The 23101-nt window shown below is 41.1% G+C and overlaps 2 protein-coding genes across 4 annotated transcripts in view; both read right to left on the reverse strand.

The window, feature by feature from the left end:
• Positions 1 to 2235: 2235 nt before the first annotated feature.
• LOC110485730 (centrosomal protein 20) lies at positions 2236 to 5889 on the reverse strand. Its single transcript, XM_021556883.3, has 4 exons — positions 5747 to 5889; positions 5307 to 5504; positions 5092 to 5176; positions 2236 to 2705 (listed from the first exon to the last, which is right to left on the reverse strand). The coding sequence occupies exons 1-4, from the start codon at positions 5772 to 5774 to the stop codon at positions 2573 to 2575; spliced, it is 444 nt and encodes a 147-aa protein (XP_021412558.2). The 5' UTR covers positions 5775 to 5889; the 3' UTR covers positions 2236 to 2572.
• Positions 5890 to 6438: 549 nt separating this feature from the next.
• LOC110485729 (multidrug resistance-associated protein 1) overlaps positions 6439 to 23101 on the reverse strand; it is a 32657-nt gene continuing 15994 nt past the window's right edge. For all 3 annotated transcript variants that reach the window (XM_036940392.2, XM_021556882.3, XM_090195806.1), the window contains 25 exons: positions 22757 to 22888; positions 22033 to 22239; positions 20970 to 21147; positions 20512 to 20673; positions 20292 to 20384; positions 19290 to 19493; positions 15861 to 16007; positions 15682 to 15769; positions 14988 to 15057; positions 14782 to 14908; positions 14461 to 14637; positions 14176 to 14343; positions 13774 to 13969; positions 13573 to 13654; positions 13293 to 13410; positions 12887 to 13094; positions 11917 to 12227; positions 11457 to 11656; positions 10789 to 10915; positions 10411 to 10512; positions 9735 to 9881; positions 9378 to 9536; positions 9124 to 9290; positions 8326 to 8520; positions 6439 to 8147 (listed from right to left, as the gene is read on the reverse strand). In XM_036940392.2, coding sequence (XP_036796287.2) covers positions 8039 to 8147; positions 8326 to 8520; positions 9124 to 9290; positions 9378 to 9536; positions 9735 to 9881; positions 10411 to 10512; positions 10789 to 10915; positions 11457 to 11656; positions 11917 to 12227; positions 12887 to 13094; positions 13293 to 13410; positions 13573 to 13654; positions 13774 to 13969; positions 14176 to 14343; positions 14461 to 14637; positions 14782 to 14908; positions 14988 to 15057; positions 15682 to 15769; positions 15861 to 16007; positions 19290 to 19493; positions 20292 to 20384; positions 20512 to 20673; positions 20970 to 21147; positions 22033 to 22239; positions 22757 to 22888 — 3874 coding nt within the window. In that variant the 3' untranslated portion in view covers positions 6439 to 8038. The remainder of the gene's footprint in view (positions 8148 to 8325; positions 8521 to 9123; positions 9291 to 9377; positions 9537 to 9734; positions 9882 to 10410; positions 10513 to 10788; positions 10916 to 11456; positions 11657 to 11916; positions 12228 to 12886; positions 13095 to 13292; positions 13411 to 13572; positions 13655 to 13773; positions 13970 to 14175; positions 14344 to 14460; positions 14638 to 14781; positions 14909 to 14987; positions 15058 to 15681; positions 15770 to 15860; positions 16008 to 19289; positions 19494 to 20291; positions 20385 to 20511; positions 20674 to 20969; positions 21148 to 22032; positions 22240 to 22756; positions 22889 to 23101) is intronic.

Below are 23101 nucleotides of genomic sequence, written 5' to 3' on the forward strand. Positions count from 1 at the left end.
ATCGGATGCTCAGGGGGCCAGAACATAATTACAAATAATAGACTGCAAATTGACCGCAAGAAGCCCAAACAGATATCATTTTTGACTTAAACATAACCATTTTAAACATTACTTACATTTGTACACGATCACATATACTGAGTATAAAAAACTTTAAGAACACCTGCTCTTTCCATGACATAGACTGACCAGGTGAATCCAGGTGAAAGCTATGATCCCCCTTATTGATGTCACTTAATAAATCCACTTTAAGCAGTGTAGATGAAGGGGAGGAGACAGGTTAAATAAGGATTTTTAAGCCTGGAGACAATTGAGACATGGATTGTGAATGGACAAGACAAAATATTTATGTGCCTTTGAACGGGGAATGGTAATAGGTGCCAGGCGCACTGGCTTGTGTCAAGAACTGCAACACTGCTAGGTTTTTCATGCACAACAGTTTCCGCATTTTTAAAGAATGGTCCACCACCCAAAGGACATCCAGCCAACTTGACATAACTGTGGGAAGCATTGGAGTCAACATGGGTCCCTGTGAAACGCTTTCGACACCTTGTAGAGTTCATGCCCCGATGAATTGAGAATGTTCTGAGGGCAAAACGGGGCCTGCAATTCAATATTAGGAAGGTGTTCTTTATGTTTGGTATACTCATTGTATCTCTCGATCATGAGTGGGAATACTTTGGAACAGTTTTCCAAAATGAAAGTCACTTGGAGCTGATTTGCTGGTGTTTTTACAGTCTTGGGTGGCCAAATAGATTCATTGTCAGTTGAGGAATCCTGGTTTAGGTAAATATAGGGATTAGTAGAAATGTTGTTTTTCATTCAACTGATATGGAATGGATATGTCTCAGAAATAATTTAGTTGAGAGGGAGAAGTGGACATTTCCCATTTTATAATTTAGATAAATGGATAGATTAGTGAGTATTTTATAAAATTATATAAAGGAGGTGGAAATTTTGGTTGAAAAAAAAAGCTAATCTCTGTGGTAATTCTATTAATAGAATAATGGTAAAATAAATAAATAAAATAGACCTACTTGTGGAAATGTGAAAGCAGATAGGAGTTGCATCGTAAAGGGCTATGTCTACTTGGCTTGTCAACAATATGTCAATTTCAAGAGATTTAATACTAAAAGGGTGAATCCATGCTGATTCTGGGCTAAAGTGTCTCTGAATCTGCATCCACTACACCGTTATCAGTTGTTTGAAATCTCCATCATAACTTTCCTAACATCAGAGAGGTAGACTATGTAGATAAATCAACATAAGTCCACAGGGGACATTGTTCCAAGACAACTTCAACCTTTTAGATTTTGGCAGCACTGGGAGAGCATTGCTCAAATCTTTCCTTATACAGCAACAGTACGGTGCTCTGACTGTAAACGTGGGAAAAAAGGGTTCCAAGAGGGTTCTTCGGCTGTCCCCATAGGAGAACCCTTTTTAGTTCCAGGTATAAACCTTTCAGGTTCAAGAGAGCACCTTTTCTTCCCCGAAGAGTGTATGGTCATCTGGCCTTAGAGATAGAATTTATAGCAGCCATTTATCAAGTGAGAGAAATCAGCTCTTGTAAAGGAGTTTTATGCACTAGACTAGTTAGATTACATGAGAAACGTGATAGCCCATAGGCCTGCCTGCTATGTCCAAAACGGAACCCTATTCCCTATAATAGTGATAAGGAATCCCTATAGGCCCTGGTCAAAAGTAGTGCACTATAAAGGGAATAGGGTGTCATTTGGGACACACAGGGATAGAGGTGATAGCAGGCAGGCCTAAGCCTTTCTTTACATGTGAGTTACAGCATATTTATATGTTATGATCTACAGTACATGTCTCTCTATATGCTAAGACCATGAGATAACACGTGTATAAACATTCTATACTGACTTCATAAATGCAGGTTTTGTTTGTCGTGACCACAATAGATATTCGAGACAGTTTATTGCACTTCTTCAGTGGAAGGTGTTTATCATGGAGTTTTATGAGAATGTGGGAGTGAAGATACACTGTGAAAATGCCTGAATACTGTTTACAATACATGTACTGGTCTCTAGGCAGAATTATTTTGTGCTACTACAGCCACTGTGTGTTGAAACATAAAACAGTTATAAAGGGATAAACCCATTGGCTACAACATTAGACCTAATGCCAAAATAGAAATGATTACCTATAGATCCCCATCAACAAAATCAACATGTTCTAGCCTCTAAAATTGAATAATTACATATATGCTAAAAATGCTTTATTAAAAGAAAATGTTATTAAAACAACAATTTATTTTAGATACATCTTCATGAGCAATTGGCACATCAAACGCTTACGACAGTATGTACAGCTATGCGGACATAGCAGTAGTGAAGAACAGACTACATTTACAGAGTCTCAGGGAACAAACAATTGGCCAAATGAAATGAAATTCAGACCTGTTGGTTTGAACCGGTTTTGGCAACATTAACACACACTACTAAGGCTTTCTTGACATCAACTGCAATTTTTTAAATAAAAAAAATAAATAAAATCACTCAACACCCCCAGTCCCAGTGCAATCTGGAATGACAGACAGGACACACCTGTGTTAAGACTCAGGACCAGGGAGTGTGTTAGGGTCTCTGGTCATAGTAGCAGGTGCTGAGCCCCTGAGAAACAGCTTCCCTCCACTGTCTCCACTGCTGCTTAGGAAGTGGGATAGCAAGCCGTACAGCAGAGGCCTGAAAACACACAATATGTACAGTTGAAGTCGGAAGTGCGCCATCGTGCATACGTTTATTTTGTCCCCCCACACCAAACGCGATCACGAAACGCAGATTAAATTATCAAAACAAACTGAATCAATTACATTCATTTGGGGACAGGTCAAAAAGCATTAAACATGTATGGCAATTTAGCTAGCTAGCTTGCACTTGCTAGCTAATTTGTCCTATTTAGATAGCTTGCTGTTGCTAGCTAATTTGTCCTGCGATATAAACATTGAGTTGTTTTTTTTACCTGAAATGCACAAGGTCCTCTACACCGACAATTAATCCATACATAAAACGGTCAACCGAATCGTTTATAGTCATCTCTCCTCCTTCCAGGCTTTTTCATCTTTGAACTTATATGGTGATTGGCATCTAAACTTTCATAGCATTACCACGACGACCGGCAACAAAGTTCGTCTTTCAGTCACAAAGGTGGGTATAACCAATGAGGAGATGGCACGTGGGTACCTGCATCTATAAACAAAATGAGGAGATGGGAGAGGCAGGACATGCAGAGCGATCTGCGACAGAAATAGGAATGACTTCTATTTTAGCCCTTGGCAACGCAGACGCTCGTTAACGCGCACGAGCAGTGTGGGTGCAATAATTGAATAACAGATTCCTAAATTTATTTTGCCGCGGTGTAGTCAGGGTATTAGGTTGGAGTCATTAAAACTTGTTTTTCAACCACTCCACAAAACTGTTGTTAACAAACTATAGTTTTGGCAAGTCTGTTAGGACATCTACTTTGTGCATGACACAAGTAATTTTTCCAACGATTGTTTACAGACAGATCATTTCACTTATAATTCACTGTATCACAATTCCAGTGGGTCAGATGTTTACATACACCAAGTTGACTGTGCCTTTAAACAGCTTGGAAAATTCCAGAAAATTATGTCATGGCTTTAGAAGCTTCTGATAGGCTAATTGACATCATTTGACTTAATTGGAGGTGTACCTGTGGATGTATTTCAGGGCCTACCTTCAAACTCAGTGCCTCTTTGCTTGCGATAAAGGGAAAATCAACAGAAATCAGCCAAGACCTCAGAAAAACAATTGTAGACCTCCACAAGTCTGGTTCATCCTTGGGAGCAATTTCCAAATGCCTGAAGGTACCATGTTCATCTGTACAAACAATAGTATGCAAGTATAAACACCATGGGATCACGCAGCTGTCATACCGCTCAAGGAGACTCATTCTGTCTCCTAGAGATGAACATACTTTGGTGTGAAAAGTGCAAATCAATCCCAGAACAACAGCAAAGGACGTTGTGAAGATGCTGGAAGAAACAGGCACAAAAGTATCCATATCCATAGTAAAACAAGTCCTATATCGACATAACCTGAAATGCCACTCAGCAAGGAAGCCACTGCTCCACCATAAAAAAGCCAGACTACAGTTTGCAACTGCACATGGGGACAAAGATCGTACTTTTTGCAGAAATGTCCTTTGGTCTGATGAAACAAAAATAGAAATGTTTGGCCATAATAACCATTGTTGTGTTTGGAGGAAAAAGGGGGATGCTCGCAAGCTGAAGAACACCATCCCAACCGTCAAGCACGGGGGTGGCAGCATCATGTTGTGGGGGTGCTTTGCTACAGGAGGGACTGGTGCACTTCACAAAATAGATGGCATCATGAGGATGGAAAATGATGTGGATATATTGAAGCAACATCTCAAGACATCAGTCAGGAAGTTAAAGCTTGGTCGCAAATGGACAATGAACCCAAGCATCCTTGGTTATGGCAAAATGGCTTAAGGACAACAAAGTCAAGGTATTGGAGTGGCCATCACAAAGCCCTGACCTCAATCCTATAGAAATTTTGTGGGCAGAACTGAAAAAAGCGTGTGTGAGCAAGGAGGCCTACAAACCTGACTCAGTTACACCAGCTCTGTCAGGAGGAATGGGACAAAATTCACCCAACTTATTGTGGGAAGCTTGTGGAAGGCTACCTGGAACGTTTGACCCAAGTTAAACAATTTAAAGGCAATGCTACCAAATACTAATTGAGTGTATGTAAACTTCTGACCCACTGGGAATGTGAGGAAATAAATAAAAGCTTAAATAAATCACTCTCTACTATTATTCTGACATTATACATTCTTAAAATAAAGTGGTGATCCTAACTGACCTAAGACAGGGAATTTTTACTATGATTAAATGTCAGGAATTGTGAAAAAACGAAGTTTAAATGTACTTGGCACAAGTGTATGTAAACTTCTGACTTCAACTGTATGTCTTTACTAGGCCTAATAGTAGTATTTACAGTTTTCGATCAGGATAGGATAAGTCTTTCAGGTCTGGAATCAGTTTTCTGTGGCCTTTTATGAATAATTTCTAGATAAACTTACACAGATCTGGAACTGGGGTCCTCCACCACTTTCAGCTCATTCGCCATGAACTGTCTGTCAAGTGGTACCTCAGGTTGACCTGATTCTGAAAAACATTGATTTGATAAGGTCATAAAATCCAACTTGCAATTGAATAACGGTGAACCTACAAATGGCACTTATATTCAGTTCTGAAATTGATTGTCATATGGTTGAATTGAATGCATAATACTCACCTGCTGTCAACACAGACGCTGTGTATCGATACTTGTTGAATTCCAGGTACTCGCGGATGAGCTCGTTGATTAGAAGGTTGTCGTGCGACAGCGCAGGACGCGGCTCGCTCTGATCGTCGAGCGCATTGAACACCTCAGCTCTGATCCGAGCCTTCAGCTGACCCAACACACCTCGAGACTCCAGGCTCTCTCTCAGAGCTGGGAGAGAAGATAAGTTGTTGAAAATGCTATCATAAAAACCTCTGCAACTTGTGGGGACATATTGATAACGTAGACTTAAGGTGTGTTGTCCTGTACGATAGCCAGGCAAACTTTGATAGCTAGCGCTACCTACTGTCGTCTTACTGTGCGTTGCACGAACTATGAAATAGTTGCACAGTTCGCTTCCGTTTTAATAAATGTAATATATACTTTAAAGTGAAAGAAAGGACAATGCTTACCGCATTTCAGTTCCGTTATGGTCGCCATTGCAACAGGTATAAACAAATGGCGTCCGTGTCCCTCACCGAGTTCAAAGGGTAAACTGTTAGCTGCACAAGTTAACTTTTGCTCCCACCTAGTGGTCTAACTGGGTTACTTGCCTGGGCATGACCAAATCGTTTCCCACTTGTTCCCACAGCGACAAAGTCAAAGTGGTCTATGTCGTAAACATTTATGAAAACAAAAATGAGCTTTTTGTTCTTAATATAAGGTCAGGTATAGGCATGATGTTGGCAGTGTGATTAAGGTTAGGTTTAAAATCACATTTTAAGTAGAGTTTATGACTTTGGCTGTGGTGACTAGTGCCTTTACTGTAAGCAAATTATGCCTAATGTCTGCATCGCAGGAGGTTGGTGGCAACTTAATTGGGGAGGACGGGCTCGTGGTAAAGGCTGGAGTGGAGTTGGAATGATATCAAATACATCAAACACATTCCATTTGCTCTGTTCTGGCCATTGTTATAAGCTGTCCTCCCCTCAGCAGCCTCCTGTGGTCTGCACACCCTGTCAATGACAGGCTTTGGAAAATGTGATCCCATTTATATTACAGTAATTACATTACCCAACTGCCTGCAGTCATGCTTGACTCATACTTATATAAGGCATAGAGGCATAATTGTATAAGGTTTTACAGATGAGACTCAAAAACATTATTTTAAAAACAGTTTTATTATTTCCAGCATGAATTATTGCACAGTAAAATTTTAAATCAAAAAATGAACAGATTGAATACAAAAAGTATAAATATAATACAATCTCTTAGAATTTTAAGGCAACTTCCATGTTCATTATTTCACAAATATTGTAGTTTCTTCTTAGCATATTGTCTAAACCAGTAAGACAAAAATATTAAGATCCTCCTTTTGGAAAAGTCCATGTTAGATATAAACAGGAAGGAATGTCTATTTACAGCCAGTCATAACTGGAACCAAAGGAATAACAACAATAACACTGACATTGAATGGTATGTGATGAGAGTCTGTTACCTCAATATGTCACTCATACCTTTGAGAATTAGGTGGTCTGTGTGCGTGCTTGCACATGTGTCACATCCATAGCTTTGAGAATTAGGGTGTGTGTGTTCATGCACGCGTGTATGTGTGTTGGTGGAACGACTGGCAGATGTAAAGTGGAGAAACACTTTTTTAAAAATACTTTTTGTCCATTGTTTTGAAAAGGCGTTCTCTTCATTCCTGTCGGGTTTCCCGTCACCACTGTAACAGTTGAACGTCCAGGTTTCTAGGCCTACATACCCGACCATACAGATTCTATTGTCCGTTTTGTGTTTACTTAGACTGAAATAAACAAATACCGCAGAACAGTTGGACGCTAGGCTAGCTAAGCACCTTGGCTCGCTGCAGTGTTTTCTTGACCAGACTCATAAAACACTGAAATGGCTGGGTAGGAATCAGACTGAGTGCGTCTGAAATGGTTCAAGTTTAGATTGATGACTGTGAAACGCTTTGTGTTTTCTGGGTTTTACAGGGTCAGCCCTTTAAGGCTAGTGGTCGGTCAGAGAATATTGCTCCACTTTCTCTAGACTTACCCTGTGGTTGGATGGTATGAGAATAGATATGAATTCATTATAAACTTTTTTTTCTGTCTGATGAGATGATAACATGGGGTCCTGTTGGAGGAAGAACCAAATGTCAGTTACCATCACTGATATGAACAAAATAGTTGGATTTGGTTGCCTGAGATTTCAACTCAACATCAAAGGTACCCAGGTGTTCTTCAAAAAGATGCTTCATTAAATGTAGCAGATCTACAAAAATAATTTGGTTCACATTCAGAGACGTTCAGAGACGGAATCCAAAGTCCTTTGGATTTTGCACTCAATCTGACTTTCATCTCCATAAGTTTCATTGGCACAGCCTATATACAATATTTTAAATGTTTGCCTAGCAACAACCCATCTGCGTCCAGTAATAGCTTCATAAATTACAGTCTTTGAGATCAGGGCTTGATGTCTCTCTCCCCTTCCGAGCACCAGTTTAAGTGTGCGTAGGTTACATGTCTTTATCGGGACCAGAGAGCACATACTGTTCACTAAATCGTCATCAGCTTCGCTTCTGGGTCGTCTTTGGTTTACATCGACTTCAGTTCCTGGTCGTTCTAAAAGCATTGCTCTCAAGAGTTTGAACTGCCTGGATCGTGGAGCTAGGAATGGCCGATTCTCCATGTGTTGGTTTGGAAGAGCCAGGGCCATCAGAATTTTCCCCTGGTCAGAGCCACCTCGGAGCTGGGTAGCTTTTAGACTAGCCCAGCCTCTCGGCACATACGGTAGAACTGTCCCCTGTTTGAGATGAGGTTGGTTGGGGAGTCCATCTCTGAGATGTGGCCTTTGTCCATCACTATCACTCTGTGGAAGGAAGAGTGAGAAGAATTGTAAAATTCTGTGACTGAACCATTGATTTTGAGATGTTGCGATATCATTTTACTGGGGCGTAGCAGCTACTAGGTGTAGAAAAGGAATTGATATGCACATCCCAAACTTGAGACACCTGGCGCTGGGCAAAAAGTATAGCAGAGAGCCTTACCTGGTATAGTCCATGATGGTGTTGAGGCGGTGGGCGATGGTGAGCACGGTGCAGTCCTCAAACTGTTGTCTGATGGTGGACTGGATCAGGGTGTCTGTCTCCAGGTCCACAGCGGCCGTGGCCTCGTCCAGAACCAGGATCTTGGTCTTACGGAGGAGAGCGCGGGCCAGGCAGACCAGCTGGCGCTGACCCAGACTAGAGAAGGAGACAAATGAAGGAAGGTTGAATATTGACACTTAAACTTTTGAGCACCAAAGCACAGAATATAGAGCTTGACAGATGATAGAACCAGATATAGTAGACCAGATGAAGCAAAAAATAATGCTCAATATCATTTTTAGTCCAGGAATAGGCTTAATCTGGATGCAGGACACCAGCCCTAGCCTATATGCTTTGTGTTTGGTCTTTAGTGGTTCTTTGTAGCTCAGTTGATATGCGTCACATATTGTTTTACGGGAGCGACGCAGGAGATGAGAAGCAGGTACGGGGAGTGAAGGTTTATTAGCTGACGGACATTAAACGGAACAGGAACAGCGCCTGCACAAGAACACATAACAGGCACAATGTGGACACGGAACACAACCGAGGAACAGACCGATATACAGGGGGTAATCAACAAAGTGATTACCTCGAGCGCCAGGGGGGGGAAGAGCGGGAGCAGGTGTGACAGATATACATGCCTCAAATGTAGGCACGCATGACTACGTTTCTTTGGATAAAAGCATCTGCTAAATGGCATATATTATATATTTATATATGCTATTATGTTATTTGGTCAAATATCTCAATTGTCCGTACCTGAGGTTCTCTCCTCCCTCCGAGCACTCATAATTCAGTTTGTCAGGCAGGTTGGACACAAAGTTCTTGAGGTGAGCAAGCTCTAGTGAACTCCATATTTCCTCGTCAGTATACGTGTCAAAGGGGTCAAGGTTCATACGCAGTGAGCCGGAGAACAACACAGGGTCCTGTTGGAGGAAGAAGCAAAAGTCAGTTACCATCACTGTAGTAAGACATTTTGGGGGATTATCAAATAAAATCAATAACTGTAGTACCTGTGGGATGATGGTAATGCGGGATCTGAGGTCGTGGAGTCCGATCTCTGCGATGTTGACTCCATCGATGTAGATCGCTCCCTTGGCTGCCTCTAGGATTCTGAAGATCCCCAGAGCAAGGGAAGACTTTCCAGCTCCGGTTCTGCCCACAATGCCAACCTAAGAATGACAAATGAGACCCTTCGTTAGATAGGATCAAATTGTTTTTACTGGTCAGGTAACATGGCTGGGAAAATGCCCCTGGTCCTAAGTATGATAAAACTGTAAAAGGAGTATGTTGCCTCAGACAAAACTGAATATCATAAACAAAGCATTATGGGTACTGTAGAAGGCTACCTCATTCTAGATTGTACTGACCTTTTCTCTCTCCTGGATTTTCAGGGTGATGCCTTTCAGTGCCCAGTCCAGGCCCTTGCGGTACTGCAGTCCATAGTCTTGGAACTCTATAGTGCCAGTCTGAGGCCAGGCCAGAGGCAGGGAACTGCCCTCCACGGTCCACACAGCCTGGTGAGTATAGAGAACAGTTAAGATTAAATGGATCTGTGTCTCTATATCTATGTTCTTTGTCCCTCTATGTCTATAGATCTCAACAGGTTAGTTGCACAACACTTCAGTTACTGTAAACCTTGCTAGAAAATTGTTAGTTTGGCAACACTCCAGTGACTGTAAACCTGACTAAAGAATGGTTAGTTTGACAACACTTCAGTTACTGTAAACCTGGCTAGAAAATGGTTAGTTTGCCAACACTCCAGTTACTGTAAACCTGACTAAAGAATGGTTAGTTTGATAACATTTCAGTTACTGTAAACCTGGCTAGAAAAGGGTTAGTTTGGCAACACTTCAGTTACTGTAAACCTAAAAAAGAGAATGAATAACATTCATGAAACAGTAACTGCCGACATAACTTAATGTTGCCCACATAACTTAATGACATAACAATGTTAATATCGTGACTCATGTCATGCATATTACTTATATAACAGCTAATTTCATTGTGGGTATTAACTAACAGAGAAGATATGTAGATGCTTACCTCTTTTGCAGTGTCAGCGTACTCCTTCACCCTCTCAACAGACACAATGTTGTTCTCTACGTCTGTCCATGATCTCACAATCCAGCTCAGAATGCCAGTCACCTGCACAACACAATTGCGAGGTTCAAATTAAAACAGAGCTCTCTCATTTGAGGTAATATGCAGTTAGGATTGTGCAGCACGTAGGTAGGCTATTCTTCTGTTTTTTTTCTTTTCAGTTTGGTAAACCACACACTTTCTGATGCAATAAAAGGGATTGCCTGTAATGGGTTTTGTGTGATTGTAGCCCGGGTACAAAATATTAAAATGACTATTCTTCTTTGTTGCTAAATGAGCCATTTACCTTTAATGACTACGGTATAGGGTGTAATATCTTACCTGGAGGGAGTGTGACACAGCCAAACCAACAATGCCAGGGCTCAGGGTGTCTTTCCCCATCACGGAGAGAATAGCTGCGGCTAAAACCACACCGTTACCGACAAACTCAAGATTAACTGCCAACCACCTGCGGATATCAGGAGAAGAAAGCCTGATTAGTTGCGGAGAAAGTTTTGGCCTCCATCATTCATCATGGAGGTGTTTTGATTGTGTCAAATCGCCAGTTGGCAACCCATCCCTTACGGGATTAATTGACACATAAACGAACATTACAATCCTTCAGGTGTTCTGCGCAGTACGTACCGCATTAAGAATGAAAAATAAATCAATACCTAATAGAGATAAGGTTATCCAAGCAATAATAATAACCCTAGAGTAGTGAAGAAAGAAATGCAGAAACATTTCACAGAAGGCATTTAAAACCAGTCTGTCACAAAGAGAAGATGTGAGCGATATAGGCCTGCACACAATCAATATGCATACGTGCACTTTGCTATAGGCCTATATCTGGAGCTAAATATTTGTATAATTTAATTATAGGTCGCCCTTTTTCTTTTTTTCCAGGCTTTATTTTAAAAAATCTGAAAACGGAACAATGTACACCAGTCACCACATCAACTGGATATTTGTACTGCAAGGGTGAATGTGTTGTTTCTATCAAACCTAACCTGGTGGCCACAAAGCGGGGAAAGTAGGAGGTCTGGTTGAAGTCGACCCTCTTGTTAGCCTGCACAATGAAGCGGTGCTGTTCTCCGAAGGCCCGTATGACACTGGCTCCCTGCACCGTCTCGTTGAAGTGGGTGTAGATGGGCGAGCGGCTCACCGACTCCAGCCTCCGCAGCTGGCAGGAAGTGGCCACGTAGAAACTCTGTATAAAAATAAAACATTACGTTTTAATGAACCGAAAGTACCAAGAGGTGGTGTATATGTGTGGAAGTGGGTTTTCCACTCCAGCATTTCTTGTAGATTTACAGTATGTAGCCTGCCATTACTTAGCACTACTATGTTAGCAGGTGGAATAAATCACCATGCAAAACCAACAACTTGCAAAATCCGCTATTTTGGTTTTCAAGAGTCTAAAACTATTATTCTCCCACAAAACAGTGTCTCAGTCGGTTAGAAACATACCTGAACGAAGGCGTAGAGAATGGCGAGGGGCAGGATGACGACCGCCGCAAAAGGTGTAGCCAGCATGACGATGATACAGACTTCCATCAGCTTGAAGAGGTAGCCCAGCATCATCTTGAGGCCGTCGGGGATCATGCAGTCGATAGCGTCGATCTCCTTGGCAAAACGGTTTAGGAGGTTCCCACTGGGGGTGGTCTCAAAGAAAGACATGGGGGAGCGGAGAACATTCTTCAGGAGGTCCATGTGGAGGTGCCGGGACGCGATGATACCTCCGACCGAAATGGCCACCGTGGTGCCGAAAATAGCGATTCCTGAAATATAAAATAAACTGCTGTTAGGATCCCTGCTGTTTGGCAACTGTGGTTTATATCAGATACTGAAACTCTCAATCTCTCAGAAGGACTCTTGGAGTACTAGTACAATGGAGGGTTATAACAGATCCAAATAAACAAACATTAGTGGGATGAAAGATGGAATCCACATTAGGGGAAACAGCGCCACTGTCCTCCCCAGCACCTTTGTTGTTATTGTTTGTGTTTTGTGAGCTAAACGGAGTTGAGGTGTGTCAAGCTGCACGGTAAAACAAAATGCAGTACATATTCTGCTGTTCAGTCATGCATGCAATAATAAAACAGTGTTCATTCTTCAGAGTAACTCATTTGTTGTTGCAAAAGCCCCAAACATACCTGGCTGTTTCACCATTAAGGATTCTAGCCAAATTGTAGTCTATGCTGTTTCACCATTAAGGATTCTAGCCAAATTGTAGCCTATGCTGTTTCACCATTAAGGATTCTAGCTAAACTGTAGCCTATGCTGTTTCACCATTAAGGATTCTAGCTAAACTAGTCTATGCTGTTTCACCATTAAGGATTCTAGCTAAACTAGTCTATGCTGTTTCTCTTCATCTAAGTCAAAATAACCTACTTTTATCTTTGGTGTCTTTTCTCAGTAAAATGCATTCACCACTGACCTTGTGCGAAGCCCAGAGCCCCGTAGACGGCCAGCTTCATGTCCGTGTCGACCTGGGTGCCGTTGACGATGGGTTCGTCGGCCCACAGGCTCAGCCAGTAGTTGTAAGCCAGCGAGGCCCCCTGTTGGAAGGCGTACAGGAAGACGATGGGGATGATGAAGGCCATGCCGATGGTCTTGAAGTACTCCATGTACATCTCCAGCCTCACCTGTGGTAAAAAGACAGGCAATCAGTTGCTAGAAATGGACAAACACCTGTTAATATGTGAAAGATGAGAAAGAAGCTCATAGTAGTGGAGCGCTCAAATGGGTACAACCTCTATGGCTATGGAGACTTTATCATTTAGTTTGAACCACTTTTAACCATAAGAGGTGCAGTCAAAAATCAGCTCTTCTTCTAGACTCACCCTCCCAGTGCGTGCCTTGTCAACCTCCATCAGCTTTCCCAAGTCCTCAGGAACCTGCTCCTCGTCTATCTCAGACATGGGCTCCATACCCTGCAGGTTAGTACTGTTGGTGTCTCCCCTAGAGAACATAGAGGGGTTTCAGTTAGGTTTTTATTTTTAAGATGCTTGGCATGCTCAATGTGATGTTTTCTCCAATAGACGTTTATTATACCATTGAATCAATTAGAACCATGATGTTATCAGGAAAAAATGATGTAATGTGCTCTGGATATTCCCTTACCCAATGAGCTGCTCTTGGGATAGATCTCTTGAGAATGGCATGAAGTCTGTAACACTCAGCCGTGAGCTGGCCCTCCTGGCACCTGCAGCAATGGGACAAAATGTTAATTTACATGGAGAATAGCTTGCTGGTGAGAAGCAAATGTTTGTTCATCAATGGCGATAATGACTTATCCCAAATTTCATTACAATGAGGTCCTACCCCTCTGTGCGGCGGTCTCTGTGACACTCTCTTTACGGTCGTTGCTGGCGAAGGTATGGATGAAGTCTGCAAAGGCCCCATGGCGGCTCAGCAACTCCTGGTAGGAGCCACTCTCTGTGATCTCCCCGTCCACCAGCACCAGGATGAGGTCCGCCTGGGGCAGGAAGCTCATCCCATGGGTTACTAGGACACGGGTCTGGTAGCACAAACCACAGGAGCAGGATTAATCAAAATAGACGATCAGCGAAACTAGCCTAATACAAATGGTGGATTTGATTTGAAGAATCTGCAAAATCATGCTTTTCCATCTCAAACCCACACAAGGAACAGCTACGTGTAAGCTTCTAATATTGATTTTCACTCTGACTGTTAATAGAGATCATATTTTGGTCGTAGTTTTACCTTATCTCTTAGCACTCCCTTGGGTCCGATGACTTTGTCGAAGATGTGTTGCCCCACATGAGCATCCACAGCAGACAGGGGGTCATCCAGCAGATAGACGTCAGCCTTCCTGTACACAGCCCTTGCCAGGCTCACCCTCTGCTTCTGACCACCCGAGAGATTCAGACCCTGTCAGGAAGAACAATCAAGAAGAAGACATGACTCAAGATTCCAGAACATTCTAGAAGACCATTTGATTGACCATCTAGTGAAAGGAGGTGGAATTCTAGAAGATTATTTTCACACCTTCTCCCCAATCTCTGTGCAGTCTCCAGCAGGCAGGATCTCCAGGTCAGGCAACAGAGCACAGGCTTCCAACACCCGCTGGTACCAGGTCTTCTGCTTCTCACGACCAAACATAACATTGTCCTGAACCGTGGCATTCTGGATCCAGGCCTGCTGAGGTACATAGGCCACTGAGCCCTGTGGAGAAAAATAAATAGAGTAACATTAGCATTGAAGAAGAAGAACATTGAGTGTAAATCAGACCCTTAGATTGAAAACTGAAAACCTTAGATTCAATATATTCAACTTCTGTTGCTTCCTATTTTAAGAGAACTTGTTTACCTTAATTGACACACTGCCGCTCCTCTTCTCTGTTTCTCCAAGCATGGCAGACAGCAGGGAGGACTTCCCGCTACCTACATGGCCCACCACCGCCACCAGTGAACCCTGGGGTACACCCACATTAATCCTGTAAACAGAGAAGTGGAGTTGAGTCTCTTAACTTAAACTTCAGAATGTGTGAAAATGGGAATACTGTTATGATTTACCTTTTAAGGCATGGAGGACCTTCTTTAGTCCAACTGAACGTTCCGTTGTCTATCAATACACCTTCCCCATCTGAGAAGAAAATAGAAAAACAGAGAAAGAGAGGAGAGAGGAACCATTGAAAAAATACACTAATATTTCCTCTCTGCATACAGGCATCACAGTTTATGCACCCGTTTATGCACCCAACAACTACCCAACGTTAAAAATATGTCCTTTTAAGTGACATGTCAAATTGCAGAGTCTACATAATTACAAGAGATCTAAAATTACAGTGTGTTCTTTTCACGAGCTGTCTTAAGGAAGTGTTGACGGATTACAGGCGAAGAAAACTGCTTTTATTTATCCGGAATCATACGTCTGACTGTCTAGAAGTAATTTACGTTCAACCACTGGATGGCAACATCCTATCATTACTCAGTCTCCCCAGTCTCTCGATCACAGGAAGTGACAACATAACATTACCATTAAGGGTTCTGGATAGAATGCCATGGATGTAAACAACACATCTTCGGAGGCTTGTTTTTATTGGTTACGACAGGCAGAGGCAGACCACAGTTCCCACTGGGTAAGAGTTGCTATGAGTGTTTTTTAAAATGTATTGCTATAGGCTGATACAAAGCCCTTTGCTCCACTTGGAGCTACAAGTTATAGGTCAAGTATGTCAACATACATGGCACCAGTAGGTGTTCTTACCGGTACTCAAAGGGGCCTTGGCTACATTGTCGTCTTTCAGCTCCTCAGAACACAGGTATTTCCCTAAGCGCTTCAGCGAGACAATGGCCTAAAATTCAAAGAATTATAATTTTTTTGAACAGCAGCACAAAACATTATACATTGGTTTGGTCTGTTGAATACTGGACATTGTATTTCACCTGCATGGTAGTGCTCATGGCAAAGGGTAGCTGGCTCAGTGGGGTCTTCAGAATGTTGATGAGAGCCATGGAGACAAAGACCTTCTGGGCATCTAGGACGTTCTTGTCATCAATCAGCACATAGACACCAAACATGGCAAAGGCAATCTGGGGGGAAAAACAAATTAGCATGATTGGGACATGGTGACCTGAAGCTGTAACTGTAACCATCACACACAGAATTCAGCGATGATACATTTCTACTGTGAGGCTTGAAGCTATGGATAGAAAAGAGTAGACCTGTATAGCCGAGCGAACACTGCAGCACGGGTATTATTTACCATGCATTTTCCAGTCAATTTTCGGTGTTCTGGCTTGTTAGGATGTTCAAAAGAGTGTTACATTTATACAAATGTTGAATTTTGCTTTTTTTTTTCTATTTACTTATTTAATTAAATGTTTTGAGAGCTGTGTGTGTGTGTGTGTATGTATATATATATATATATATATATATATATATATATATATATATATATATATATGTATATATGTATGTATGTATGTATGTATGTATGTATGTATATATATATATATGTATATATATATGTATATATATATATATATATATATGTATATATATATATATATATATATATATATATATATGTATATATATATGTATATATATATATATATATATATATATATATATATATATATATATATATATATATATATATATGTATATATATATATATATATATATATATGTATATATATATATATATGTATATATATATATATATGTATATATATATGTATATGTATATATATATATATATATATATGTATATATATATATATATATATATGTATATATATGTATATATATATATGTATATATATGTATATATATATATGTATATATATATATATATATATATGTATATGTATATATGTATATATATATATATATATATATATGTATATGTATATATGTATATATGTATATATGTATATATATATATATATATATATATATATATATATATATATATATATATATATATATATATATATATATATATATATATATATATATGTATATATATGTATATATATGTATATATATATATATATATATATATATATGTATGTATATGTATATGTATATATATATATATATATATATGTGTATATATATGTATATATGTATATATATATATACGTATATATATATATATATATACATATATATAATATATATATATATATATATATATAATATGTGTGTGTGTATAGGGGGCAACATATACCTATACTTCCTTTTTTATATATTGTTTTACTATCCTTAAAATATGCATATTGCATAAGATACCTTAGATAACTTTGGTGGTTCCCTCCAGAATCCCTTCCCTAGTTGTAACTGTATTATGTTGGCCCTGGACAGAGCTCTACAGAGGTTCATTTGAACATGGTAGCATTTTGCTCTGGCCTTCCTCCTTCCAACAGGAGGAAGGCCAGCATAGGGGTCCAAGGTTTTAGCTGTTTTTTCTTTATATTTGATTACTCTGACCTTTCAGCACAATGGCCATGTGATTGTACTAACATTAATTTCTCATTACTATGACTACGCCTAATGAACATACTCTAGGCTCCACATGCTTTATCAGCTGGGACGTGAAGGAATTAGGAATTAACCAGGTGGTGAAGCGTAGCCGAGTGTATGCTCATCTTATGTCCTTAAGTCTGGACGTTGTTTTTCTCCAAGAGACCCATCTCCGGTCCAGCGACCATGATAAACTAAAGTGAGGATAAGTAGACCAAATATTTTCACTCCAACTTTGGTGCTAAGGCCAGAGGGGCAGCCCAGCCATCCTTATCAGAAAAGGCACCCCGTTTGTCTCCTCCAAAGTCATTTCAGATACTAATGGAAGATATATTATAGTAATGTGGAAATGGTTTAGCACACAGGTTATTCCGGCTAACCTCTATGGTCCTAATTGGGATGACGGCAGGGTAGCCTAGTGGTTAGAGCGTTGGACTAGTAACCGGAAGGTTGCAAGTTCAAACCCCCGAGCTGACAAAGTACAAATCTGTCGTTCTGCTCCTGAACAGGCAGTTAACCCACTGTTCCTAGGCCGTCATTGAAAACAAGAATTTGTTCTTAATTGACTTGCCTAGTTAAATAAAGGTAAAATAAAAAATGACGCAACATTTTTCTCTGACTTCATCGCAACACTTCCTGACCATAACACTCATCATTTGATATTGGGCGGAGATTTCAATTGTGTAATGCATCCAAGTCTAGACAGATCCAGACCGAAGCCCAACAATGTAATTTCAAAATCAGGTGCAGTAATCAACTCATTTCTAGAATCCTATAATTTGTCTGATCCATGTAAGAGGAGCAATCCCACTGCTAAACAGTACTCCTTTTTTTCCTCCAGTCCACAGCTCATACTCTAGGATTGACTTTTTCCTGCTGGACAATAGAATTCTTCATTTTGTAACTAATAGCCAATATCGCAGCATCTTTATCTCAGACCATAGCCCTGTCCTATCTCAGACCGTAGCCCTGTCCAGCTAGATTTGGGTGGCGAGCTACCCGATGATATATGGAAACACAGTATTGAGAGTATCCACACATCATAATTTTGCATAAGGCTTGGGCTTTTTCAGTTTAAGGTTTTTCTCATTCTCCATTACTCAAATGGCAGATTGGCAAAAATATACCCAAATGTTGACCCCAAGTGTTTGAGATGCCACCAGAGTCCAGTGACTGTGGGACACATGTTTTGGTCATGCCAATCTTTGAGTGGCCTCTGGGACCCCATTTTTGAGGCATTCTGTTTACACATATGTACCCCACATTTTTTGTGGGGGGGTACTTTACACAACGTACCCCAAAAATGGCAGTGACCCCAACCCAGTCACTGACATTTTTGGTGTACTTCCCTTAGACCAGAATGCTACATCGCTGCTAGCTCGCCACCTTGTCCTCTTTCACTAGAAGTCTGCAAAGCTGTCCTCCTTCATGCAGCGGGTTAAGGAGGTGATGTCATCTCTGTCTCTGGAGAAGGTTAAGTACACTGTCCTTGGGTCCCGATAGAAGTTTAACCTGGTCCCCATTAATACAATACCTGGAGAGTCTGCCTTTTACTTAGTGGAACTTGCATATTTTGGTAAGTAATCATGTCTGTTCTAGTGGCCATTTGTGCTGCTAAGAATTTTTATTCTGAGGGGATGGATGGGAGAATGAGGGATTGGGGTTCTACTGTTTGTGTTGTCTATAAAGTTTGTGTTATGTGTTGTCTATAAAGTTTGTGTTATGTGTTGTCTTTAAAGTTTTTTTTATTTTTTATAAATACAAAAGTAAAGAGTAGACACTGAGCTATACTCCAAAAGACCAAATAACTATTACTACTAGTTATATTGTATTGCACATACCAGGAAAGTGGATGAGTTGAAGGAGGCGATGGAGATGGAGTAGAGGATCTGGGACTTCTTCAGGGCCTTCAGTTCTTTCTCCCTGTATCCCAGGACCTGCTCCAGAAAGGCCTTCTCCCATGCATAGAACTTCAGGATCTTGATCCCGTTCAGGATCTCGTTCATCAGCTTGATTCGCCCATCCATAAACTTCATCTGTACCTCCTAGGGAGAAGCATTCAAAGACATGGTTAAATAGATAGTCGGCCCTTCTAAAACGAGGGAAGAGGACAGCAACACCACAAGAGAACAGTACAATAGAAAACCTATAGAAGTGTTGTTGCACCAGCATACCTGTATCTATTACTCATCTCAAGATGGCGCTGCAGTGGATAGTAGCTGTCTTACGGGCTCCTGACCAATTCTGCTATTTTGTGTGTTTTTTTGTTTGACGAAGCCATTGACAAATAAAATGTGATTTAATGTGATTTTATGAACATCGAGTTGTCAGTTACAGCTGCAGATACTTGTCAAGGAACAGCTAATGTTGAGCACTCTACAGAAGTATGTACTTGTTTAATTTTATTAGAATTGTACTCTGTTACAGCATTGAACACAGTTCTTAACACTTAGCAGTTTATGACGAGGAAACAACAAAGCGTCCAGGAAAGCGGTCAGTGACATTCTACGACTGTAAGTTAGATTAAAACAGGCATTATTGCCAAAACTGTCTGTTGTTTTTCCAAAAAACAAATGAAAAATATAGCCTTTTATAGCCCCTTTTTTTCTGTGGTTGTTTTTCATAAGCATAACAAGGTGGAGACATCCATCCAACCCGCACTCCCACACAGCTCTGCTTCGGCTATGTAAACCAGCTGTGGCATCCCTGACCAAACATGCAAAATCACATTCTGATTCAGCTACTGCCTGGGGTCAAAGTAGCCTGGAAAGACTGTCTGGTCCCAGATCTTTTTGCACTGAGGTCAAAGTGCATATGAGTCTCCTCTTAGGACATGTCTGTACCTGCAGTTTGCTCCTTTTCTTGGCGATGAATCCGTTGAGTGGGAAGATGAGGATGACGGTGGCAATTCCGGCTAGCGCAGATGGGCCTAGGTGCTGTAAAATGGCATCGTTTTACACAAGTCATCAAAAGCCATGTTTGTTATAAATGAGTACCAAAGAAAACAAATGTCCGTCATCAATGAGTACCAACAAAAAACAGAAGTGCCAGTGCCATCCATACCTGCCAGAGGAAGAAGAGGCAGAGGGCGATCTCGATAGGAGCCAGCCACACTGCGTTGAAGTAAACCACAAAGTCCATAAGCTTCTGAGTGTCGGCTGATACCAGGTTGACGATCTCCCCCACTGTGCACGTCCTCCTGGATGCGCTGTTGATCACCAAAGACTAGAGGAAAAACAGAACAACCTCAAGTTAAACCTCCAGTAAATGATTATTATGTAACACTTGGTTTCAAGGTTTCTTAACACCCAGAACCTCTTTTTCCAACTTAAATAAACCATAAACTTGACAATTAACATATTTATTTTTCAATGTTTTTTTCTTGGTCCTTGGAAAAAATAATATGGTAATTGTCGAGGTATAGTTTATTTACGTTGGAATTTCAAGCCTGCCATTAAGAGCCAATGTTTACAACGTGACGCACAGTCACCCACTGTTTACTGGTTGGCACAACAACGTACCTTTCTGTAGACCAGTCCCATCACGGCTGTCTTCACTCTCATGCCCACGGTGAAGCAGGTGTACATGTACTGGTGGTTGAACAGGGACTGGAGACAGGACAGCAGGAACATCAGGGTAGCGTAGAAGTAACCCTTCCACAGGGGGGCGTCTTCTTCGTTCATGAAGCCCAGAAGAAGACTGTTGGAGAGGGGATAAGGGTGAAAGAGAGAACATGGTAATATCATACAGTGCTTCCTGTGGATACGTTCTGCTTCATGTTTCTGGAGACTTTCAGCATACTCAACTCAAAAGAGTCTTATTCATACTATAAAACATAAGCCTATACACTGAACATGGACACTGTGCCACTGCCAATGCAGTGCATTTAATGGAGTCATAAGCACAGACAAGTTACTGTTCTCTGTCAGCTTCATGTACCCCTGTCATGTTCCTTCACTATCACTGCTTTGCCATGCAGCCCTGTGCGGACTATGATCATTAGTGTGGTCGCAGGGCCTGCTGGTCGACACAAAGCCGTCTCTAGTTGCACAACAGTGCTCCTCTTGTGGCTGGGCTGGCCTCAACACTTGGCTAGTGGCTCTCTTATTGTGGTCCACCAGAGCAACCTCAGCCTTTCTGCCATTTAGAGCCTTCTCTTCACTCTCTCTTTCCTTCCTTTCTTTCTTTTCTTCCCTCCCTTAAGCTAAGCTAATGTCCTTGACTCTCCATGTTGGGGCAGAAAGCTGTGGTCTCTGACTCCTTTCTCTTGACCGTAATTAACACTTCCACCAAGCCATGGTTGTGCAACAACAACAACAAGGTTCCTGTCTAGACTGGCATTGGGTGCCAGAGATGGGGTCAAGCATGGCGGGTCCAGTTTTAAGGTTGCCAAATTGACATTTTAGTATGTATATCAATGTCAAGGGCATTGGAAATAGACGTGGAATCTGTCTGACTTGCAAGGGATTATTGTGTCTAGTGCTGCCCTGTTTACAATGGCTTTGTTTACGATGTGATGCCATGGATTTATGGGAGCTTTAGTCTCCTGTGTAGAATTAACGTCAAACCCTTAGCCATTTTTACCTGAGCACCTGAGGGATGGCAAACATAAAGAAGTCGTGGAAGATGATGCACATTGTCCCAGTAAGGAAGTAAGGTCCCAAGTTCCTGGCCAGTGTCCTCAGCAGACAGAAGCCGGAGCTCTGCTCCTTCTGCAGCTTCCTGAGTATCTGGGCCTGGTCGGGCAGTCTGGTGCCCAGCGCCACGGCTGCCACCATGGTTTTCTCCTGCCTGGTTAAATAAGCAGACAGAGAGGACATCTGGGTTTGATGGCCCTACATATTGCCTGTTTGTTTTTATATGAAACAAAGGGATTAAAAAAAATCAACAATAGTCATTGTTGTTCATTTGACACATCTCCGATGCAAAAATGTGAAGAGAAGACTTTTCAGCAGCCATAAAAGGCATTATCCTGCTCACACGTGAGTAGATGAGCGCTGAACGCAAGGTTTTGGAATTTAACAATGGGATCTTCAAAGCTAGTGTCTCGACGTTACAGTATGCTGTCCTTAGGGGACTTCTTTTGACCTATTTTCAGACTTAAGTGTCCCTTAGCGAGACAGCTTGTTTTTCCGATTACAACTACACAAGCTCTTCAAGGGACCTCGATCATCTAGAGTTCTAGGCAGACACTATTCTGAAGTTTAACCACAATGTCAATGTCATAAAATTAAGTTTATTGATTCCGGAGTGCCTGAAGCTACAGAATTAGTTTGGCGAGAGTATGCATATTGTAATTGGTTCTTACTGTTGCAGTTTGGCACATTCTGTTGTCCACTCCTCCTCCAGATCAGAGAGGATCTTGTCCGATGTGTCCTCTTCCCTCAGGTTCCACAGGTCTCCAGCTTCCAGAGGGGTACGATAACCTTTAACCACCAGCCTGAGGGGAACAGCGATGACATACTGAGTGTGCAAATTAAGAACACCTTCCTAATATTGACTTTCACCTGGTCAGTCTATGTCTTGGAAAGAGCAGGTGTTCTTTAGGTTTTGTACACTCAGTGTATAAGTTATACACAAACACCCACGTACATTATAAGATTTACAGTATAAAAGATTTTTCAAACAAGTCAACATGTTGTTTGAGAGTTTC

Source organism: Oncorhynchus mykiss, chromosome 13, assembly GCF_057628025.1.
Source record: "Oncorhynchus mykiss isolate SJ-2025 chromosome 13, ASM5762802v1, whole genome shotgun sequence".
In the NCBI taxonomy this organism is placed as follows: Eukaryota; Metazoa; Chordata; class Actinopteri; order Salmoniformes; family Salmonidae; genus Oncorhynchus; species Oncorhynchus mykiss.

Bases quoted from the DNA above. Each gene is read 5' to 3' on its own strand.
- LOC110485730 (XM_021556883.3), bottom strand. From the start codon at position 5,774: ATGGCGACCATAACGGAACTGAAATGCG. The intron at 5,505-5,746 runs GTAAGCATTGTC...CTTCTCTCCCAG, and splicing joins CATAACGGAACTGAAATGCG to CTCTGAGAGAGAGCCTGGAG. The intron at 5,177-5,306 runs GTGAGTATTATG...AATGTTTTTCAG, and splicing joins AGCGTCTGTGTTGACAGCAG to AATCAGGTCAACCTGAGGTA.